Source organism: Ananas comosus, linkage group 4, assembly GCF_001540865.1.
Source record: "Ananas comosus cultivar F153 linkage group 4, ASM154086v1, whole genome shotgun sequence".
NCBI classification, from domain to species: domain Eukaryota; kingdom Viridiplantae; phylum Streptophyta; class Magnoliopsida; order Poales; family Bromeliaceae; genus Ananas; species Ananas comosus.
The window spans coordinates 4,081,905-4,102,641 of NC_033624.1; the positions used below are offsets into that span (position 1 = coordinate 4,081,905).

The following is a 20,737-nucleotide window of genomic DNA, read 5'->3' on the forward strand; positions in this document are numbered from 1 at the left end:
GAAACGTCTACATAAATTACTCTAGAAATTTTAACAAAAATAGAGATTAAATAAATAAATAAATAGGAAAATAATACTATTATTAATGAGCTTATTAAATGTTCCGTATTTGTGATTATCCACATATATTCCTTGCACCTCGTTCACCACGTCACCGTGAACCATCACCACCTCTACCGTCCATTCTATCGTCTTTTGGTCGGCCTACGGATGACGTGGTCAACCTGGTTCACAGTTTGTTTCCACTCAATGATTAATTAATTTATTTTTTAAGCATAATGAGGCGACACCCACGAAGAGTTAGCAAAGGAGTAAATTTTTTTTAAAAAAAAAAAGGCGAAAAAAAGGAGAAAAAGTCGGAGGGTTCTCCCTCCGCAGTGTCAAAAAAAAAATTGGAAAAAAAAAATGGGTGAGTTCTCTCGCTTCAATCGACAAATTTTTCCCTATTTACTCTAATTATCCTAATTTTTACTCTTATCTCTGGTATTTTCCCCCTTTTTTGGGGATTTTTCCATGTTTAAAATCTCATCAATTACTCACTAGTTAGGCATTCTCAGAATTTGCTTTTATTTTTTTTGTTAATTTAATCAATTTGGGTGTGCGCCATTATTGCTGCATATAAGGTAGTGCGATGGGATTTGAATCGAATTATAGAGTAATTACTGTTAAATTTGTAGTGAGTAATTCGTTTTGGTCGAAGATACAACCTATTTCAGGTAATTTTGAGGCTACATTGTAGCATAAGAGATTATGTATTTGTAGTTATTATTATTTGTTAATCTTATGAGTTTTTTTATTTTTTATTTTTGGTTGTGTTTTTAAGTTTCAGGATTCATTTGTGAAACAACCGATATTAGTAAATTTTATGCTTCTAGAGGACAATGTTTTAATATATAATTTGCTTTCTATTAAACACTCCTCAGTTGTAGCTCTTAGAAAATCAAATGGGTAGAGGTTTTGTTTATAATTATATATGTATATATTGAAATAGAGGATGGACCTAGTAGGATTTGAAGTGTAATGTCATGTGAAAATCATAGCTTAATTTCGTAGAGAACAGCGTTTTGATATTTTATGGTCGATGTTTATCAGAGTGGTGGCGAGGAGAAAATTTGTCTATCTTGGCGTAAGTCCTTTTTCAGGCCTCTTGCGGAAACATAGTATAACGGAAAATAACAATTACTGAAAAGCACTTCTCTAGGACAAAATGATTTTCGTATTACTGTAAAGCATGCAAAATGCTATGTACTGATATTGGAGAGCTTCGAAATGATGCTGTTCAGTGGAAAATTTGTTCTCGGTGCCATAAATGCTCGATGGTCAAGTTTAATTGGTCGAGATGTACCCCTCATAACTGTGAAATCATAGACTAAAGAGTAAAGATATATTAAGCTATTTGACTTTCTTTATTAAGGGCTGTAAAACTTAATCTGGACCAACTGTTGGTGCTGATGTTTTAATTACATATATGGTTACAAGTTTAAGCGTAAAGTAGAGTAAAATACTTAAGCACCTTTTTCATTTACATATTTGTGGAATAGCATGACTCTCATGTAGAATACAATCCAAAGGAGAAAAGGCGTTTACGCAACTTCCTTTTATTTTTTCCAGTGTTTATATGGTCCCTTGCAAAGAAAATAAATGTTAGATGACAGATATGGTTTGAGTGCTACATCGCAGTATTTTAGTATAACGGAGGTTTTATTTTCACCACTATAAGTATGATTTTAAGACATTTATCTTTCTTATGTTCTAAAGGTTAATGCAAGATCATTGATATATCAGTTGAATGGATTGAAATGTATCTTGAAAAATTAACTGTGCGCTAAATTTTTGGCTTCTAATTGCACCGAGGACCCATCTAAGTTTTCTTGGTTCTTAGTTCTTACCTGATATCTATGTTCCATGTCCTCGTAGTTTTAATTTATGATTCGATTCATACTCTTTTGATCATTTGATCATAAGTATCTACCTACATAACATTCCATGTGAGAATTTATACTTCGTTTAATGTGTTTTTTTTCTTGCATTGCTTTATGATCATAACGTTTTTAGTAACCTCATATGAATTTCTAGCAGATGTCTATCGTGATAGACATAAAAGAATGAAAATCCAACACGAGGAAAAGGCCAACACTTCCATGTCTAAGGTTTCAGCTTTTAAATCTACTTTCGGGAGCAAAGAAGTAAATACTGGATCAGTTATAGATTACTCAAATCCTTTTGCCTTGCCCAATGTATTGGAAAGTTTAGATGATGGGAAATATGGGAGTGTAACCAAAGAGTTCGAAGCTCTTCGTGCTCAGAGAATTCAGGTGATCAATTTCCTATCTGGATTACAACAATCTTGTGGGAATTCCTCCCACAATGGTTTAAATGGTTCAAAATTGGCCAATATCATTGATCTTGACGATGACCACGATGCCAATTCTGGTCCTAAGTTGCATGAGAACTTATCAGACTCTAGAGACGGCCCTAAGGATTTTTGTGTTAAAAGGACAGAAGAAAATGATATTGAATCGCCCATAATTATTGATTCAGATGAAGAAGATGGGAGCCGTCAAGAAGGAAGCAAAAATCCTGTGCATCCTGAAAATCGGACCTTGGACTTTCGATCGTGGCTGGAAAGAAGTATATATGAGCGTGTAAAACAAGTCAAGATGATGGGACAAGCTGCTAATGATTACAAGTTCGATCAGACAAATTTGAACTTAGTAGGGCAAACTGCTTCGGAAGCAAGCTGTGAACCATCCATTCAATATCAAATGGTTGTTCTACAGAAAATGCCCGAAAACGATCGACTTCAGGATGTTGCGGTAGGCAATCAGTACTTTTCTATTATAATTATCTCTGTTCTTCTGCCAGCCCATCCTGCATTACACTTCATAGTTAATTAATGTATTCCCTCAAATTTGACATTTGTTTTGATATCATCCTCATAGTTTCAGTTTTAATAGTTTTATCCTGAAATTTTTTTTCCGAATAATAATTTAGTCCTGCTAATCTATCATTTAGAAAAGGTTGCCGCATCGGCATCATAGTTAGGCTTTGCCTTGTTATTTGTTAAACTTGAAACTTAATGAACAAAATTGAGATTGGCGTCAAACTTCAAGGACTGCATTGTTAGAAATGAAACTTTAAGATGGAATTCAATTCAAATCAAATCAAATTTTAAAGTCTAAATTGTTTCAATAGAAACATTGAGGACAGAAATGAAATCTGGATCAAACTTCAGGGAGTAAATTTGTTATTGGACCATACATATTACATGAAGCGTGAATCTTTGGTTATAACATCACAGTCTAGGATGATGCTTACCGACTCATTTCAATTGAAAGATAAGTACTTTACTTATGAGATTATGGTTATTGTGCTTTGTAGAGCGAAACTCATATGGAGAAGAGTGAAAAACAAGTTGGTGAAGCTCTTAATTATGAAAAGAATGAACCGAGAAGTTCTGATGCAAATTCGAATGATATATCATTGCCGGGTATGGAGGAGCACTCACCTACCACAAATGGCAGCCAAGTTGATGAAAATGAAGCATTGGAAAGTGATGGTTTAGAAGATCTCTGGAAAGACATGTCAGTGGCTATGGAATGTTCGAAGGTAATTACTATAAATATGCTATATGCGTCTTGTACTGGCTGCATTTCTAGTTAGTTGTTAGCTTAGTGATTCTGATTCTGTATCTTATTCTCGTTGTAATCAACATAGTGTACGGATTTTGACCATTGTATAATTGGGTGTTTTGAAACGAAATCTGGAATTTCCTGTTCTATATCTTTCTATCTTGTATTAGAGACGTGAAAGGAGGCATTATTAGACTTAGCTTGCATTATGGCTGTTGGATACCGAAAAGGGAGTAAGGAAAAGTAATTATCTCAGCTATTGTCTCAGGTAAGGTTTCACTGGGTGTATTGGTATGTCAAAATGTGTGAAAATTGGTAGGGTATTTTGGACCCCTTGGAACCAAATTACCAAAGAAAATGACCTGTATAAACATACCTGAGAGGTTAGCATTAGTTTGTGACCCATATCTTTGATTAAGGTCACGCTTAATAGGTAGTTCAAAATAGACCAAATTTTGTATCAAAATCTCTGATACTACAAGATGAAACTGGGGCAATGACAACTCGGTTTTAAGTTGATCACAAGGCATAACTCTATGCAGTCTATCTATTTTATTTCAGGCATGTAGTCGGCTTAAATGAATTCTTCTCGAGATTTAGTATTTGATAACATCATTATTTGTAATTGAATTCTTCTGTTTCTAATAAGCCTAGTGAAGGGCAAGTTCGTTGTATTTAGGTGCTTTTATATTTGTATGTATCCCTACAAAATTATCTATTTATGTATATACCCTTGTAAAATTTGAACTCTACTTGAATTGGTTGATTCTTTTTCAGCTTAGTTATAATGATTTGATGATCTTATATTACAATACTAGATTGCTGCATCAGATGAGCCATGTTTTGTAGAACAACAAGAAGAGTGCAATCATTCTTATGTGCTTGAGGATGATCTGGGCCTTGTTTGCCGTATTTGTGGAGTTATTGAGAAAAGCATAGAGACGATATTTGATTACCAATGGACAAAGGTATTGATTTGTGAGCCTGGTATCTCAAGTCATGTTTCTTTTCTCTCTCTTAAAATTCTGTCCATATGTTCTCAAGTGTGTTTTTCTGTAATCTTGTCTACAAGATTGGTGGAATTGTTTCTATTGACAATAAATTTCTTGAAAATGATACTTCAGATTTTATTAAATTACGCTTTTAACTCAGCAGAAACCAAATTTTCCTCAAATGAATCTTCGATTCAATCGGAATCTTTTTAAATCATTGCTGTTCAAGTATTTTATTCACCAAATGCTCTACAAAGAGGTGGCTGCAATTCAAAGTAGAAGCCAAAGCTAGGTCAAATGAGCACGCAGGGGAAGAAGAAGAAAAATGTTGGGTGGAAGTATCGAGAAAGGCATGATAGTTAGATTGAAACTGTACCAATTTTGTCGTAAGGACTACAATTTATTTCAATTGTATATGCTTTTTTTTAACTCAATAACTTTTTTTTCCTCATTGGCTGTGTTTCTTTTTATTCGCATAGAGGAATACAAGCGTCGCCCCTGAAGTTGCTTCACAAGTTCACATTATTCTGAACTATCTTATGAATTTCCTCTTTCTTTGTTCATCTTCATGTTACTTGATTTCAGTATATACTCTTCAAGGAACTAGATATTAATATTTCTTAACTGGGTGTTAGTCAGATTAATCATCAGCAGTTAATTTTAAAAAATTTCAGAAGTGAAATTATAACATATGTGACCATTTTAATTGTTGTTTCTTCTCTATTACCAGGGAACCCGTGCAGCAAGAGCTTATATGACTGCTCCTCGATTATCCAATGATGCAGATAACGATGTTGAATATAATGAACTAAAGCCCTCAGATGATAATATGATATTAGAAGACATTGCTCTTCATCCAAGACATTTGAAGCAAATAAAGCCACATCAATTAGAAGGCTTCAATTTCTTGGTCAAAAACCTATTGGCCGATAAACCCGGCGGTTGCATTCTAGCTCACGCACCTGGCTCAGGGAAGACCTTCATGCTCATTTCCTTTATCCAGAGCTTTCTTGCAAAATACCCCTTCGCAAGACCTCTAATTATTCTTCCTAAAGGTATATTACCTACATGGAAAAAGGAATTTCGGCGGTGGCAAGTGGAGGACATCCCTTTGTATGATTTCTACTCGGCTAATGCGAATAATCGATCGGAGCAGTTGGAGGTGTTAAACCATTGGCAAGAAAGTAAAAGCATTTTACTGCTGGGTTATAAGCAGTTTACGAATATTATATGCGGGGGTGCAAATAGCAAAGTTGCAGCTGCATGCAAAGAGAGGCTTCTTAAGGTCCCCGGCCTTTTGATCCTTGATGAAGGGCACACTCCAAGAAATGAGGACACCCATGTATTGGACTCGCTAGCAAAAATCCAGACCCGTCGAAAAGTTGTTCTTTCAGGAACCTTATTTCAAAACCACGTGAAAGAAGTTTTTAATATACTAAACCTTGTTCGTCCGAAGTTTCTAAAAATGGAATTTGCTCGATCTATCGTGAAGCGGGTCCTTAGTAGGGTTTCCATATCAGGTAATAGGAGGGTAAACAAAGGCACGGTGGATGGTATGTTCTATGATTTGGTGGAGGAAACCTTGCAAAATGATGATGGCTTTAAAAGGAAAGCCACGGTGATACAAGACTTGAGAGAATTAACGAAAAATGTTCTTCATTACTATAAAGGCGACTTTTTGGACGAGCTCCCTGGGCTGGTTGACTTTACTGTTCTTTTGAATCTAAGCCCTGCTCAGAAAGAAATTGTTCGAAAGTTACCGAAATATGAAAAATTCAAAAGAAACGCTGTTGGGACAGCTCTCTACATTCATCCTCGCCTCTCTGACATCTCGGTAGTAGCTGCTGGCGAAAGGGCTTGTACATTTAACGATGCAAAGATCGACAGTTTGATTGATTCGATGAATTTAAGAGATGGGGTGAAAACAAAATTTTTTCTTAACATTTTGTCTCTTTCTGCTTCTGCTGGAGAGAAGCTCCTTGCTTTTAGTCAATATATTCTACCGCTAAAATTTTTGGAAAGGGTAGTGGTTAAAACAAAAGGGTGGCTTGTCGGAAGGGAAATTTTCATGATTTCTGGCGATTCGAGCTCTGAAAGTAGGGAAAGATCGATGGACCAGTTCAACAATTCCCCTGATGCGAAGGTTCTTTTCGGTTCAATTAAGGCTTGTGGTGAGGGAATTTCCCTCGTTGGTGCTTCCAGGGTTTTGATTCTAGATGTCCATTTAAACCCCTCTGTTACTCGTCAAGCTATAGGGCGGGCTTTCCGACCAGGACAAGGGAAGAAAGTGTATGTTTATAGGTTGGTGGCCGCCGACTCGCCAGAAGAGAATGATCATAAGACCTCTTTCAGGAAGGAGCTAATCGCGAAAATGTGGTTCGAGTGGAGCGAGTATTGTAGTAATCAGGAGTTTGAGTTGGGTGAGGTTGATATTAGCAGCTGTCAAGATATGTTCCTGGAAAGTTCCGTGTTAGGACAAGATGTCAAGGCCTTGTACAGAAGGTTAGTGACTTCCAATTCCTACTCTGATTGGTGTACAGAATGAACTTTTTGATGCTGTATGTGAATTAACCATTATCTGATTGGTATTTTTTCTTTTCTTTCTTTTTCTTTTTTTTTTTTCTAACAGGTGATTTTGTGGCTTATGATCGCGAATCATTGAGCTAACTGAAGATACCCAACTCATTTTAGTACGAGATTCTCCATAAAATATTTAGTTTGAATTAAAATACTTATTCTCTGTATCTTTCTTTTCATAGCATAAAGGCATCTGTTTTTCTTTTACAGGTTTTGCAGTATATATATAGAGAGAGACAGAGAAAGCTGAAAAACTGGAGGTTTTTCTACATCCATCCAAAACATACTCAAAAATGCTCAAGGTGACATATTTGTAAATGGTCGAATTTTTTGTCTTCGTATCAACTGAACAGCCATTAGAAAGCGAAACTTTGGCACTAGTATAGTCTCCTAACAAAAATCAATATATGTAATTACTTGACTAGTTTCGGAGTTGTTTTGTTGCTCTTTCCTCAAAACTCAAATACATCTGTATAGAAGTTTTCTACCAAGGAAAGCCTCTTATAGATTTTTCTTTTTTATTTACTTAATAGTTAATACTATCGAAATGTCTTTTGTGATTGTTTTGGAAAACCATCAAATCGAATAGAAGGCACATATCTGAACAAGAATCTTAATAGTTAGTCATCTAGAGAAAATTTTCTGTCACGTATTGAACTTAAAAAGGATTCTGCCTTTCTCTGCCAACTTACTACAGAAAAGTAGGAAGAAAAACAAAAAACAAAAAACAAAACAAAACAAAATGAAACAAAACCAGGCGGTGAGATGATGTCGTATTCCTCTAATAGGGCATTGTTTTTCTTCCCTTGGGTCTTTGTTTCAGTGATGTAAGAGATGTTGAAAAGGTTTTGAAGCAACAAAGTTTTTCGGATGGGCTGATTTGTGTATGATGGTGATGTGCGTCTCCTTGATTTCGGTTAACATAGTTTTTGGATGTGGTTGATTCGTGCGTGATGGTGATGATGATGGTGATGGTGATGTGTGTCTGCTTGATTTTGGTTTTGATTTGTGTTGTTTCTCAGAATCAGACAGATAGGGACATTGTTGCTGGGTGTCATCTATCACTCACAAAGCCTTACTTTTTTTTTCCAATCTCCCTGATGTTATGGATAGTCCCTGTACCATCCTGATACTGCCAATTGGCTCCAGAACTTTGTTACTTGAATCCGATGATACTTATTATACGTTGATTTCTTAACTTTCACATGTATTACACTTTAATCTAATAAAATGACGTCCTTTTTTTTTTTTTTTGTAAAACGACTTGCTTGTTTTAGTTTATTTTAGCGTGGTTTAAGAGACTGTTGTGCGATTAGAAGTCATTCTCTTATCTTAATGATCATAGCTTGGAAGTGCAATATATGTAAAATATTTAAAAATTAAGGTGTTTGAGTGAAAAGTATTAGGGCATGTTCCAATAGCTTCTTGTTGCTCCAAACAAGAGCAAAAGCACCAAATTTGAGATTTCATCTTCCGGTTTTAGAACTTCTATTTTAACTTCTTGTTAATGTAAAATTATTTTGCTTTTTGTTAACCAAACGTTTGGCTACTGCTTTTTTCTGCTCGAAAAGTTATTTCATAAGACAAATTAGACATACACTAGATCATAGTTTCGAACATTCTGAGAATCACTACACCCAAAACCAAGTGAAGCAACAATTTTAATGTAAAAAAAAAATTTAGAGCCTAATTTGAGGACACAGTTCATACGGAGTAATGCAAAAATATCAACTCCAATAATCAACTCTTGATATTCAGGTAGAAAGATGAAATCTAAAACCACCAGGATATTATCATTAAACTTTATGAGTCTAAAATGCAGAAAAGTCCCTACAAATATCATGATTTTCACATTGCTCGCCCTTGAAAGGCAAATTGTGATGCTTAGACTCTTGATAGGATTGTATTAGTTCTTGCAAACAACCACTCATTGCATTCATATAAAGCATTATAATACTTACTAGAAACTTAATAGAAAATGCCTCACAAGTCACATGGTAAATAAAAATAAATGCATGCAACATATAGAAATAAAGAAGGGGTTATCCTCACATCAGAAACTTCCTACTGCCCCATTTTTTGAAATCACCATTCAATACCCCATGAGCATCATGAACCCTTTCATGTAGAGAGAGAGAGAGAGAGAGAGAGAGAGAGAAAGGTAGTATAAATACATTTGTAATATATTACATTAACTCTTACCTTTACAAGATGATTCTCAAATCATATACTTTTACATGTATATATATATACTATCTTTACAACATGTTTTGGCCTATTTTACCCCAACCTTCTAACTTAATATATTACAAATGTATTTATACTACCTTTCCTCTATCTATAGCAATTGGCAACTACAAACTTCATGCTCTTTAGGCATGTTATTCCCACATCCAAAATATCCAATTCTACCTTCTTTATCTTTATGGATACATATATTCAAATAGAGCTTTCAAGCCACAAAATCATGCAATAAAGGCGAGGGCTCGAACCTTTGCCTTTGATCCATCGGATTCATAGAATCGAATTCCGATGAGCCAACTCCGATTTGAGGCGCATTGCCATAGATATCTTCACCCCTGACCTCCGAGAAAGCCTCCTGAGTGTTCGGAACGTGAAGTGCGCCATCAAAATGCTGCAACCCCAATGTGAGAGACACACTGCCATTCCCATAATTTCCCAAACTAGCCAAGTTTCCCAAATTAGCCATTTGGTAGGCCATGAACCTCCCGCTCTCGTTGGGCTTCTGGCCCACGGCGTCGTGAAGGAGCCCGCTGTCCCTTTCGCTAAGCCTTTGATCCTTTAACATGAGATTCATGAAGGAATCGTCCGCAGTTGTCTCACTTGGAAACCCGATTGCGGCACCACCCATGTCTATTTCGGAATTGTTGGTTTTGGACTCGTTGAATTGGCTTGTCTGGCCTCTTTCGGTCGCAGAGCTCTTCAGGTCCTCTCTCTCTTCAGACGACCCAATCTCGTCTTTACTTCTTGGTACATTGTCCGAGGAAGAGTTTGAGTCCATCTCGGCATCGCCAGTTTCTTCTTTGTACATGTCCTCTATCATCGGTTTCCAAAGACGAACACGAGCATTTATAAACCAGTTTGAGATCTGGATGAATAGAGAGAAAGCAAGAAAGTGAGAAAAATGTCGAGATTGGTGCTATCAGCCATGGTTCACCTTCTTTCTCCTCTCAAAATTGACCGCATGCGGGTGATCGAAGTAGCGGGTACCGACTAAAGAAAAAGTAGTTTACCGCCACTAAGTTTTAGGGCGTGTTTGGTAAACTTGAACTGGGATATGAAAAAGTGGAGTTCAAGGAAGTGAGAAATTATAAAGTTTGGATAAGTGGTACGAAGTGGGAGTTTTAGAGGACCTCACGTGGGACGAACCTTAATATGCTCACATGAGCTCTCCACTTCGCCCAATCCCCGGGCGATGTCGAGTTCCGGGAACTCGCATGATCGATGGAACGCACTTCAATAATAACAAACAGTTCCCAAACTAACTCATCACAGTCACTTCATTTTCGAAAAATAAGGATAGACCTATTACACACTCAATGATGGACTACTCGATATTGTAACAGTTATACTGAGGCCACAAGAAATAATATTTTACCATGCAAAATTACACGCTATTGTTATTCGAATATTTCGATATCTTGTGAAGCAAATGGCATTTTCGTTTTCCGACAAATCTATAAATTTTACTCTTGGTAAGGTTTTTCACAATAAAAAAAAAAAAAACTTTTTATGAAGATATGTCAAAGAAAAATTAGAGTACCTGACTCCTTGTTAAGCCAGTTTGTCTTGCTAGCATTATCTTCTCAGAATCTTTTGGATAACTGCAAAAAATGTTAGAAAAAAATATGTATGTATAAGAGATTGGAATAAATATAAGAAACTAAGAAAAAATTATTATTTTACCGATGTATCCCTGCAAAATCTGTATTTTTACATATTGCCATCAAGAACTCACTTTCTTACAGATATACACACCAGATTGGAAAATATATATTACCATAAACAGAAAAAGAGTAATGCGTATACAACCATCCAAAATTATCTATTTATGAATATATCCCTATAACAATTGAATTATTATCAACGCCCTTTCAACGATTCAAGTTCCTTCGTTCCATTACTTCCCAAGTTAATACAAGGATACTTTTGCAAAAAATTCCATATGAAAATATACAATTTACCAAGTATGAATGTAATTATTTTGTAGGCATGTATACATAAAAGTCCCTATAAAGTATATCACAAAAAAGCGAAACTGGTTTCGAAGAAAGCAACGTACAAGAAGAAAGTGTTCAAAACGCAAAGCGCATAAAAGCAAAACAGAGCTTCAATACAAAATCATTAATGGGAGATTCGTAGATTCCACTGAGAAATGCTCATCAGGGACTTTTATGAAAGAAATACTCGAAAAACTAAAGGAACTAAAAGATGACAAGTTGGGGGCTATTTGAAAAATATAAGAGAAACCAGAGGCCCAAAATTCAGATAATTATATGTTGCTGAGAAGCTGCAATTTCAAGGGTTTTGCATGAAAATTGAGACTCTGCAGCAGGCACATACTTAAATAGAAGGTTCAGAAGAAAGCAACGTACGGATGAAGGAAATGTTCGAAAAGCCAAGCGCGTAGAATTGAAACCGAGTTTTCCGGTAGCCCTCTCTGAGGTCTCCATGCATTTTGGTGAATCATTCCGAATTGTTGAACTGCTCTCTGTTGCCTCAACTGCTGATCGATATAACGAAGGCGAGTCAATCCACCCCCTTTGCTAGCGGAACTCTCTTCTTCGCCAAGGCCTTTTCGAATAGATCGAATTTGATCATTAATAGTATCTTTGAGACAGCGGAAGTGTCGTGAAATTGTTTGAAGAGCAACAGCTGTATATGGCTTAGCAGATCCAGAACCAGCTATTACATCAAAAGATGAAACTACAATTTGCATTTGGTGGTAGTAGTGTTTATATCTCCTATCAACCTGCAAAAGTTGTGAAAAATGGGGTCAAAATGAAGTTTAAGTTGAAAATATACTCGAACTTCATACAAAATGAAATACCATTTATACGCATCATTGAATTGCAAACAGTTCCAGGCAAACTCCACACTTAATCAACATATTCTAAGGAGTCATAGGCTTATATAATTAAAGTGATAGAAAGGAAGTCATGACATGAGCTGATTTGTTCGCAAAAGACTCTAGAAAGTGAATTCCACAATAATAATATCATCAGATTGGGTATATCATGATTTGAAATTTTTTTTTTTCGTATTCTGTGATATTCTTTTTAAATAAGTTTACTTACAAACCTAAAGCAACTTTCTACTATTTGCTTATACAAGTACTTTGTTTATTGGATTTGTCTTTCGGAGAGTTTAATGTCCAGGTTTAATAGAACAGAGCATTTAGTCTGCCAGCAGACAGAATCCCTAATTCATCGATACACATTAAAAGTGACAGAAAATTGATTTGGTCTAGATAAGAAGATACAAATACTAAATTTGATTTGACCAAGTGTTTAAAAATCACTAACAAATATTCACTTCCCTTTTATCATTGCCCTTTTATTGTTATTTGTTATGCGAGTCGTCATCATGCACTGATTTCCCGATACTCACCCATAAATTATTTTATCTCATCAAAACTCTCATGCAACAGCGCACTGGTTCTTTGTCCTTCCCCCTTATTCATCGATCATAAAAGACTTATTAGCTCCTATGACTCAAGCAAGTTCATTTCTTTTACAATGGACTAGTGCTTACGCTCTATCTCCGCAACTCTTCTTCTCTCCAGGTTTTAAGACCCACCGAAAGCCCAAGCTACATTGAATTCGCTTCTTTCATTTAATAATAAAGACTATCCCGCGGACTGTACTTGTACTTTAGGAAAAGAACTAAAATAGGAGTTAACTATCTTACGCCAAATACAATTAAAACGTAGCTTTTAAGCCGCAAACAACTCCTGAACTACGAGAGCTTTATATTCTCTTCACAGTACAGAAACCTCTGTGCTAACTTTTAAATTATATGAAAGGCTAATTAGGGGTTCGCCAAAGAACTTTTAAATTATATGAGTAAAGGAAAAGCTGAAAATAACTATTGACGGTGGTAAAATAAAAAAAATCCTGACCATTTTTTGACGGTGGTAAAAGAAAAAAAAATCCCGACCATTAATGGAAAACAAAGCAACGGATTTTCGTAAATAAAAAAATATAGAGATTTGTTTTTTGCTTTTCCTGTTTGAACGTGTCGTAAGGTAAGAATATCCAACTAAAATCTCATGTAGTATATGAGATAGCCAAAAGTCTAATCAGCTTCAAGGCACATACAACAATACTTCATTTTTTTAATGTGCGACCAAAACAATAAGGACAAATCCAATGAATCAAACCCATCCAAGATGGTAATTGCTGAGTTTAATTTAGCTAGAGAATACTAGAGGATCTACAAACTTTACCGGAAGAAATTATTGCCTGGACTTATCTCACAACATCAGCGGTGGACCATACAGTTGATCTGCCCTCTAAATTTTAAGATTATCGTTCTCTAAAAGTGGAGGAGATCGAAAGTAGATATGAATAGAGGAAAATCAACTGAACGGCCCATGACAAATGTGGTGAAACATATCCAGGCAACAGTTTCCTCTTTCACACTGCTTCGTTTAATGCGACGAAAATTAAGGTAGCATTATTGAATTACTAAATCTCGATTATATAAAAAAAACCTAGACTTGAAGGGCATTAATGTGCACCTGATCCAGCATAGCCAAAAGCTTCGTCAGCTTGTTCTGAAGCTCCTGTCTTTCAGAGGGAGACAACTCATTAGACTGCGCATTCTGCTCACGGGAATTAGAAGAAATTCCGTCGCTTTTCGATGCGCCGTCCGATTCTTTGCAATCCCCGACTCCGGCTGAATTGTTATTCGCATTCTGGTTCTTATCCACCTTCTGTTTCAAGTCCTTTCGAACATTCACAACCTCGTCGAGCAATTCTTGCGCCGCCTTAAGATACTTCGAATTAGAGATCGTGCGAGAGACTTCCGAATGCATGAATTTCGATCGAGCGTCGTCGTCTCCATGCGGCCCATAAATTCCACCGTTCACCATAGCATACTGAAAAGGAGGCGCCATAATATGCGTTCCGAGGCTAAGCGACAACCCCTGACCATGAACCGGAGGGAAATTCGCCTGCTGCAAAGGTAAGTTTTGACCGTTCAATATACCAAAGTTTAGCTGCATCCCCAGATGGGTCTCGTCGGCGATAGGGTTAGGGTTCTGAATGAGATCGCCGACGCCGTTCTGCGACGCGCCGATCATTTGCATGAACATCTCGTTCCTCCCGTCCTTTAAATCGCTGTAAGACGAATCTTGCGAAGTCGCGGCTGGGGCGATTCCTGTAAACTCCGGAAATGCGCCTGAAGACGGATGGTTTAGATAAAGCAGGTTCCCCATGATCGATTGCGAGGGGTAGGGTTCACTCCCGGCGTCCCGCGAACAAAGGGCCGGCATTTCCCGTTGGTTGGCGGCGCCCGAGAAGTAAGTGGCCATCCAATCCTCGATTTATTTCAGATGTTCCGAGATAAGCGCATCAAGCAACTGAATTTCTTGATATGAACATAATACGGCTGCAAGAGGTCAGATGGTTCGAGAAGAATATGAAATTTTTTTCATCAAAAATACAAACTTAAGTACGAAAATCAATCGTATCAAGAAACTAGGATTATTACACATCGAGGAAGAACCATGCTAATGTTTGAATTTCTCGGAGATTTCGGGCTTACCTTTGATCAACCGATGCAACGTGAATCGCCGGTATCACCTACAGCGTCAAGATTATTCTAACAACTCCTGATTTTGGAACAAGTGCTTCTCACCAGTCACCACCAAGCTGGATAGCAAATCAAATTCAAATCCTCTTAGCATAAAATAGATTGATGGTTTATCTCAAAAACAACAAAAAAACCAAAAAAAAATTCTGCAACTAATCCCTATCTTCCTATTTTCTTTCCCTTGACATGGAAAATCATATGAAATTCCAAAAAAAAAAAAAAAAAAAAACTCATAGCCCTAATCCACCAACTTACCTAAATACCCCAACAAACCCAACAACCCAGCATAAGAAAACCCTTGAAGCAATCCCCAACAATTTCTTACACTAAAAATCATTGATTTCTCTCTCTCTCTCTCTCTCTCTCTCTCTTCTTTTTCTTTTTTCAAGAACCTATCATCATGCACACAAAATAAGAAGATGCCACCCAAAACCCTAAAAAATAAACCCAACAACAACAACAACAACAACAACAACAACAACAAAAAAAATCTTTTTTTTTGTTGGGGGGGGGAGGCTTCTTGAGCTGAAAATCAATCAATGATTGAGCTGATAACTACCTCAAGCAAAGGGTTGATTGAAAATTTAAAATAGCAAGAAAAAGAAAAAGAAAAGGTAGGTGAAAGAAAGAGAAAAAGAATGAGAATAAGGGGGGGAATAAATAGTTGGGGGAGGATAAAGGATAGGATAGGGATATCAACAAAAAAAAAAAAAAAAAAACAATTATTTATGAACTGCTAGTATAAGAATAGTGATAGTTTGATGGGTAACAGAAGAGAGAGAGAGAGAGAGAGAGAGAGAGAGGGATTAAAAAAAAACAAAAAAGGGATGGATTACCTGGCAGCAGAGGGGGGGAGGGGGGGAGGGAAGGCTATGGTTATGCTATCCTGATGGGGGGCAGGAAAGCAGGAATTTTTATAACAGCAGCTGCTGATCTTCTGATGGCAGTCTTCCCTCCCTCCACACACACACACACACACACACCTTCTTCTCCCAATACGGTGACAATCTGATCTTGAGATGTACAAAGAAAAACAAAAAGAAAATGAAAGAAAGCTCCCCCCCTCTCTCAGTCTCTCTCTCTCTAGAATATAATAATAATATCCACAAATATAATATTAATTTTATGATATAATATAATATGATGAGTTGTACTAAAGTATAAATCATTTTGTACTCATAAATTTTTGACTATGTTAATTCATACTATTCAATCAAATAACCACTCAATCCTAAAAAGTTACTATAATTCTAATCGGAAATCGCTATCATCCTAACCGCGCATTGTTTCATCCAACGGTTAAAAATTTACAAGTACAAAAAAATCTATACTCATAAAAATATAATAATAACAATAATATAATATAATATTATATATAAAAAATATATATTATATATATATATCCAATATCTCCCTTGTTTTGTGTGAAAAGTAACCACCATTTTGGTGGGAGTTTTTTAATTTTTAATTTTTATTTTTTTATTACTTTTCCCTCCTCTTCGTGCCTGCACCATTAAATTGGCAATTTTTCAGTTTTGTCCCTGTGAAGTTATGTATTTGATATTTAATCCATTGGAGAAGTAAATATATAATATACAAGAGAGAGAGTATGTATCTACCTGAATATTTTTAGCAAAGAGGACTTTAAAAACGCATAGAAAAATTTTCAATAAAAATATTAGAAATTAAGTAGTCATTTTACTAAAATAACGAAGCTTTCGTGTTGTTTAATAAAATATTATCTGAACAGTATTATTAGAAAATATAGTAAATTGGGTATTCTTCTAATAATATTATATGTTTACTTCAAAATAAGAAGACTAAATTAGAGCCTTTTGAAAGCTCCAAATTTTATATCCGTGTCTTATTACAGCAAAAATTTAGATATTTTTATTGTCAAATATTCTAATAAAAACTATTACAATTAAAAGGAAAAATAAAAGTGAGATTGGGGAAACTCTTTTTTAAAGTTAAAAATTTATATAATGTCCGTAGTAAACACCTTATAAATAATGATTAGAAAATCATGTAGCTCACGAGGGATGCATATATAAATTTTGTTCTTGGAGCCTATAATTGTGCAAATCACAACCTCCAGGGTTGTTTTTGCAAAAACCCTAACCTCTTAATAATATCTTCTAAATTAATCTCCCATTCTTTATAATCTCCCACTTTTCACTTTTCCCTTCACCAATTTAACAATCTTCAAAAAGAAAAAAGAAAAAAAAAAAAACTATATTTTTAGGCACGTGACACCACTCTCTCCTTAGTGCTTAATAATAATAATAATAAATTTAATTAATCCTTAACATCTCTCTCTCTATAGAAAGTTACAGTTATTTTACACGAAAATAATAGCGCATCTGATCGCGTGTACTTTCGCATTGCAACATAAGATACACTAACAGAAAATTAAAAATTAAAAAAAAAATCATTCACTATAAAATTATCATTTTATTGCGATTAGGCTCTTTACAATCCCCCATATGAAACAATATAATCGATTTAGGTCCTGTTTAGATGCATGCATATCTTATTCGTTATATTTTCTTAATTTATTCAAAAATATTAACATAAAATGCAAAAATATATTCGACTTTCAAATTTTTTTTTTCAGAATAAAATAAATCGTCTCGTAAGTGAAATATGCTATCTTATTTTAAATCATGAATTGTAAAACATCTGAAGAAGTGAAAATCAAACTCTCGTTAGCTATAATCATATTAAAATATGTCATATCAAATATGTTATCGTTGGATAACTTTTTTCTTGTGTTCAAACATGATCTTCGAGTATATCTTATGCGGTGCAACTATTACAATATGGACTTTTTCTTTTCGCTCTCTCTCTCTCTCTCTCTCTCTCTCTCTCTCTCTCTCTCTCTTAGTCTTTGTGTGTGTGTGTGTGTGTGTGTTTTACCTCTCTTCAAATCCAAGCATGGGTGCATCCTCTATGGACAAGTGTGATTTGGTGCAGTGTCTGAATATGCCTCCATCTCCTAACAACCAGTTGGTGGACCTAAACCTTGTCTTAGACTTTTAAATACCCCCCACCTGTTTCCTCTATATCTTCTCTCTCTCTCTCTCTCTTTTTTTTCTTTTTTTTCTTTTTTCGGGTCGAAAGAGCCAACAGGCTAATTTATTAAAAGCAAAAACCGATTACACTTTGCGCAAAAAGACTCTACCTGCAGAGTCTTCAAAAAGTATCCTAACAAAGTCTATGGAAAGGTCACTGGTAGGATCAAAAACCAGTTTACTTCTTAAATTAAGTGTATGACTTGCTAAATAATCAGTGGCCCTATTGGCTTCACGATATATTTTAACAAAAATACACTGCCGCAAAGTCTCTCTCTCTTCTTCTCTTTTGTGTTTTTTTTTTCTATAAAATTAAAAATATAACGAACTTATCGGAGCTGTAAATTATTTTGATTCGACTGCGCAATTTTTTAGTATTTTGATTTAATTGCCCATACTTTTAATTTGTTGTTTGATTTGAGTTTAAGTCAATAACATTTTGACTTTAAAATTTGAATACGTCATTTATATTTATAAAACTAAAAAATATACAGAATTTATCTAAACTATAAATTCCTTTGAATCGACTACGCAGTTTTTTAGTATTTTGATTTAATTGCCCAAACTTTTAATTTGTTGTTTGATTTGAGTTTAAGTCAATGACACTTTAACTTTAAAATTTGAACACGGCCTTTATATTTACAAGTTTAGTTAATATATATACTTCATGCAATTCTCGTAACTGTAAATTTATTAAAATAAGGAATTAGCTTAAATTTTAAAGTGAAAGCGTACGTAGCTGACTGACACAAATCAAATAAATTAAAATGTTGAATAATAAAATCAAAATTTTGATAGGATAGTAAGATTTAAAATGGTCCATAGTTCGATTAGGTAATGTTCTACACATCTTTACCGAAAAAAGAATCAATAAATTTTTGGTTAAAATATATAAAATGTTTCTTAACTTTGGTATATTTTGATTCAACTACCTATTTTTTAAAAAACTTTAATTTTCAATCTTTCAATTTATTAGATTTTAAGCCATTTTGATGATTCTTTCAGCATAAAATATGTGCCTCTATTATGTAGTTTATTAAAATTGTGGTCACATAAGTTATATAAAATATACTAATCGAGCCTGTGAAAATAAATGACGCATTCAAACTTTAAAATATGCGAGTCATTAAATCATTCAAATCAAATAATTCAAAAAATTAGATAAAAAGATATTTTTAAAAAAAAATATTAGGTAGTTGGATTAAATTGACTTATAGTTGAGACAAGTTCCATATAAATTTGCCTAGCTAATTTTTTCCCCTATATTTTGTATATATACAAAATTTCTATTTAAAATTCTATAAAAAAAAATTTAAATTATCCCCCAACAAAGCCAAAACTATTTTGTTTTGTTTTGTTTTGTTTTGTTTTGTGCTTCTCTCTTCCTTGGGGTGTTTAGAATTAGAGACTTATTTAATAACTCAATTAGATGCCTAATTATACCAATGCTTCCTCATTAAAATAATGGGCATGATTAGTTGATTAAAATTAATTAATTAAAATTTAATTAGGTATTCTTTGCCCACCTTGGTGAGCTCTCCTTGTTTTGGCACCAAATCCTATTTATAGTTGTGACGTGTGGTGATTAAACACCACACCTTTGTGTTGCTTTCACATCCCTTTGAAAATATTAATGTGGGCTTATTTGGTTGCTTACTCACCTTTCTCACATATTTTTATATAATTTTTTTTAATGTATGAAAATAAAAAAAAAAAAATTTGTACAAAGACCCTCCGAATTTTAGTATTCTATATATATAGGCAGCGTTTGGTTAGGGGATAGAAATAGAAATAGGCTCTTATCCCCCCTTTATACGCAAACACTAATTTTTTATCCGAGAATAGTAGTTCTCGGTTATTCCCACCAACACCTTCATTTTCTATATAAAATTATCTAAAATTGTTCTTATTCCCGGGAACAACCCAATTTTCATCTAAACATTATTTTTCTTATCCCCATACTTATACCTATCCTGTAATAACTAGTTCTTGCTTATACCCGAACCAAACGGTACCTTAAAAGGAATAGACGCCTGAACTTTTAATTCTGGTGATTAGACTCTCTAATTTTTTGTCAAATAGTTTAATGGGTCTCGGTTCTAAACTAGAGGTTTTTTTTTTTTTTTTTTTTTTTCAGAGATAGGTAACACGCGACCTGCATCGTTTATTTCATTTAGAAATAAACTTAGCTGGAAATGTGAATCAATTAGGATTCGAACTTGGGTCTCGGGTACCAACCACCAAACCTTTTGCCACTTGCTCTATGGACGGTCGGTTTTCTAAACCAGAGTTACTAATTGAATAGTCGTTTTTTGGTTGCATATCTCGCATATGATTTTGCGAAATGGTAAATCATAAAGAAATTTATTGTTCTCTTCTAGCTACTTGTGATAATTAAATGACAGATTGAAGAATAAGATGAATCTAGCTTTGATTTTTTATTTTTATTTTTATTTTTTATGCATTAGAATAAAAGAAGTAGATCTTTTTTAAAAAAGTTTTATAACTTTATGAGATTATATACTAGACATGCCACCAAAACGACTGTTTAATTAATAATTGTGATTAAGAAAAGGGTTGCATTAAATTATTTTGTAAATTTTACAAAATTTAGTTGTCAAAA

The 20,737-nt window shown here is 34.7% G+C and overlaps 2 protein-coding genes across 7 annotated transcripts; one reads left to right on the forward strand and one right to left on the reverse strand.

Moving 5' to 3' along the window:
• LOC109709408 (protein CHROMATIN REMODELING 35) lies at positions 289-8,430 on the forward strand. 2 transcript variants are annotated; one of them, XM_020231633.1, is made up of 8 exons: positions 289-409; positions 2,080-2,816; positions 3,382-3,609; positions 4,451-4,600; positions 5,355-7,126; positions 7,254-7,314; positions 7,412-7,503; positions 8,025-8,430. In XM_020231633.1, exons 1-6 carry the CDS (start codon positions 406-408, stop codon positions 7,255-7,257), a joined length of 2,895 nt encoding a protein of 964 aa, XP_020087222.1. In that variant the 5' UTR covers positions 289-405; the 3' UTR covers positions 7,258-7,314; positions 7,412-7,503; positions 8,025-8,430. The 2 variants fall into 2 exon arrangements, with proteins under 2 accessions (XP_020087222.1, XP_020087221.1); XM_020231632.1 differs by lacking the exon at positions 8,025-8,430 and having other exon boundaries at positions 7,412-7,726.
• On the reverse strand, positions 9,388-16,119 carry LOC109708946 (BEL1-like homeodomain protein 7). Of its 5 annotated transcripts, none has more exons than XM_020230911.1 (6): positions 15,877-16,119; positions 14,993-15,099; positions 13,965-14,807; positions 11,818-12,194; positions 10,986-11,046; positions 9,388-10,310 (listed from the first exon to the last, which is right to left on the reverse strand). In XM_020230911.1, exons 3-6 carry the CDS (start codon positions 14,757-14,759, stop codon positions 9,654-9,656), a joined length of 1,890 nt encoding a protein of 629 aa, XP_020086500.1. In that variant the 5' UTR covers positions 14,760-14,807; positions 14,993-15,099; positions 15,877-16,119; the 3' UTR covers positions 9,388-9,653. The 5 variants fall into 5 exon arrangements, with proteins under 5 accessions (XP_020086500.1, XP_020086499.1, XP_020086496.1 ...); XM_020230910.1 differs by having other exon boundaries at positions 13,965-14,815; positions 15,877-16,118; XM_020230907.1 differs by having other exon boundaries at positions 13,965-14,836; positions 15,877-16,118.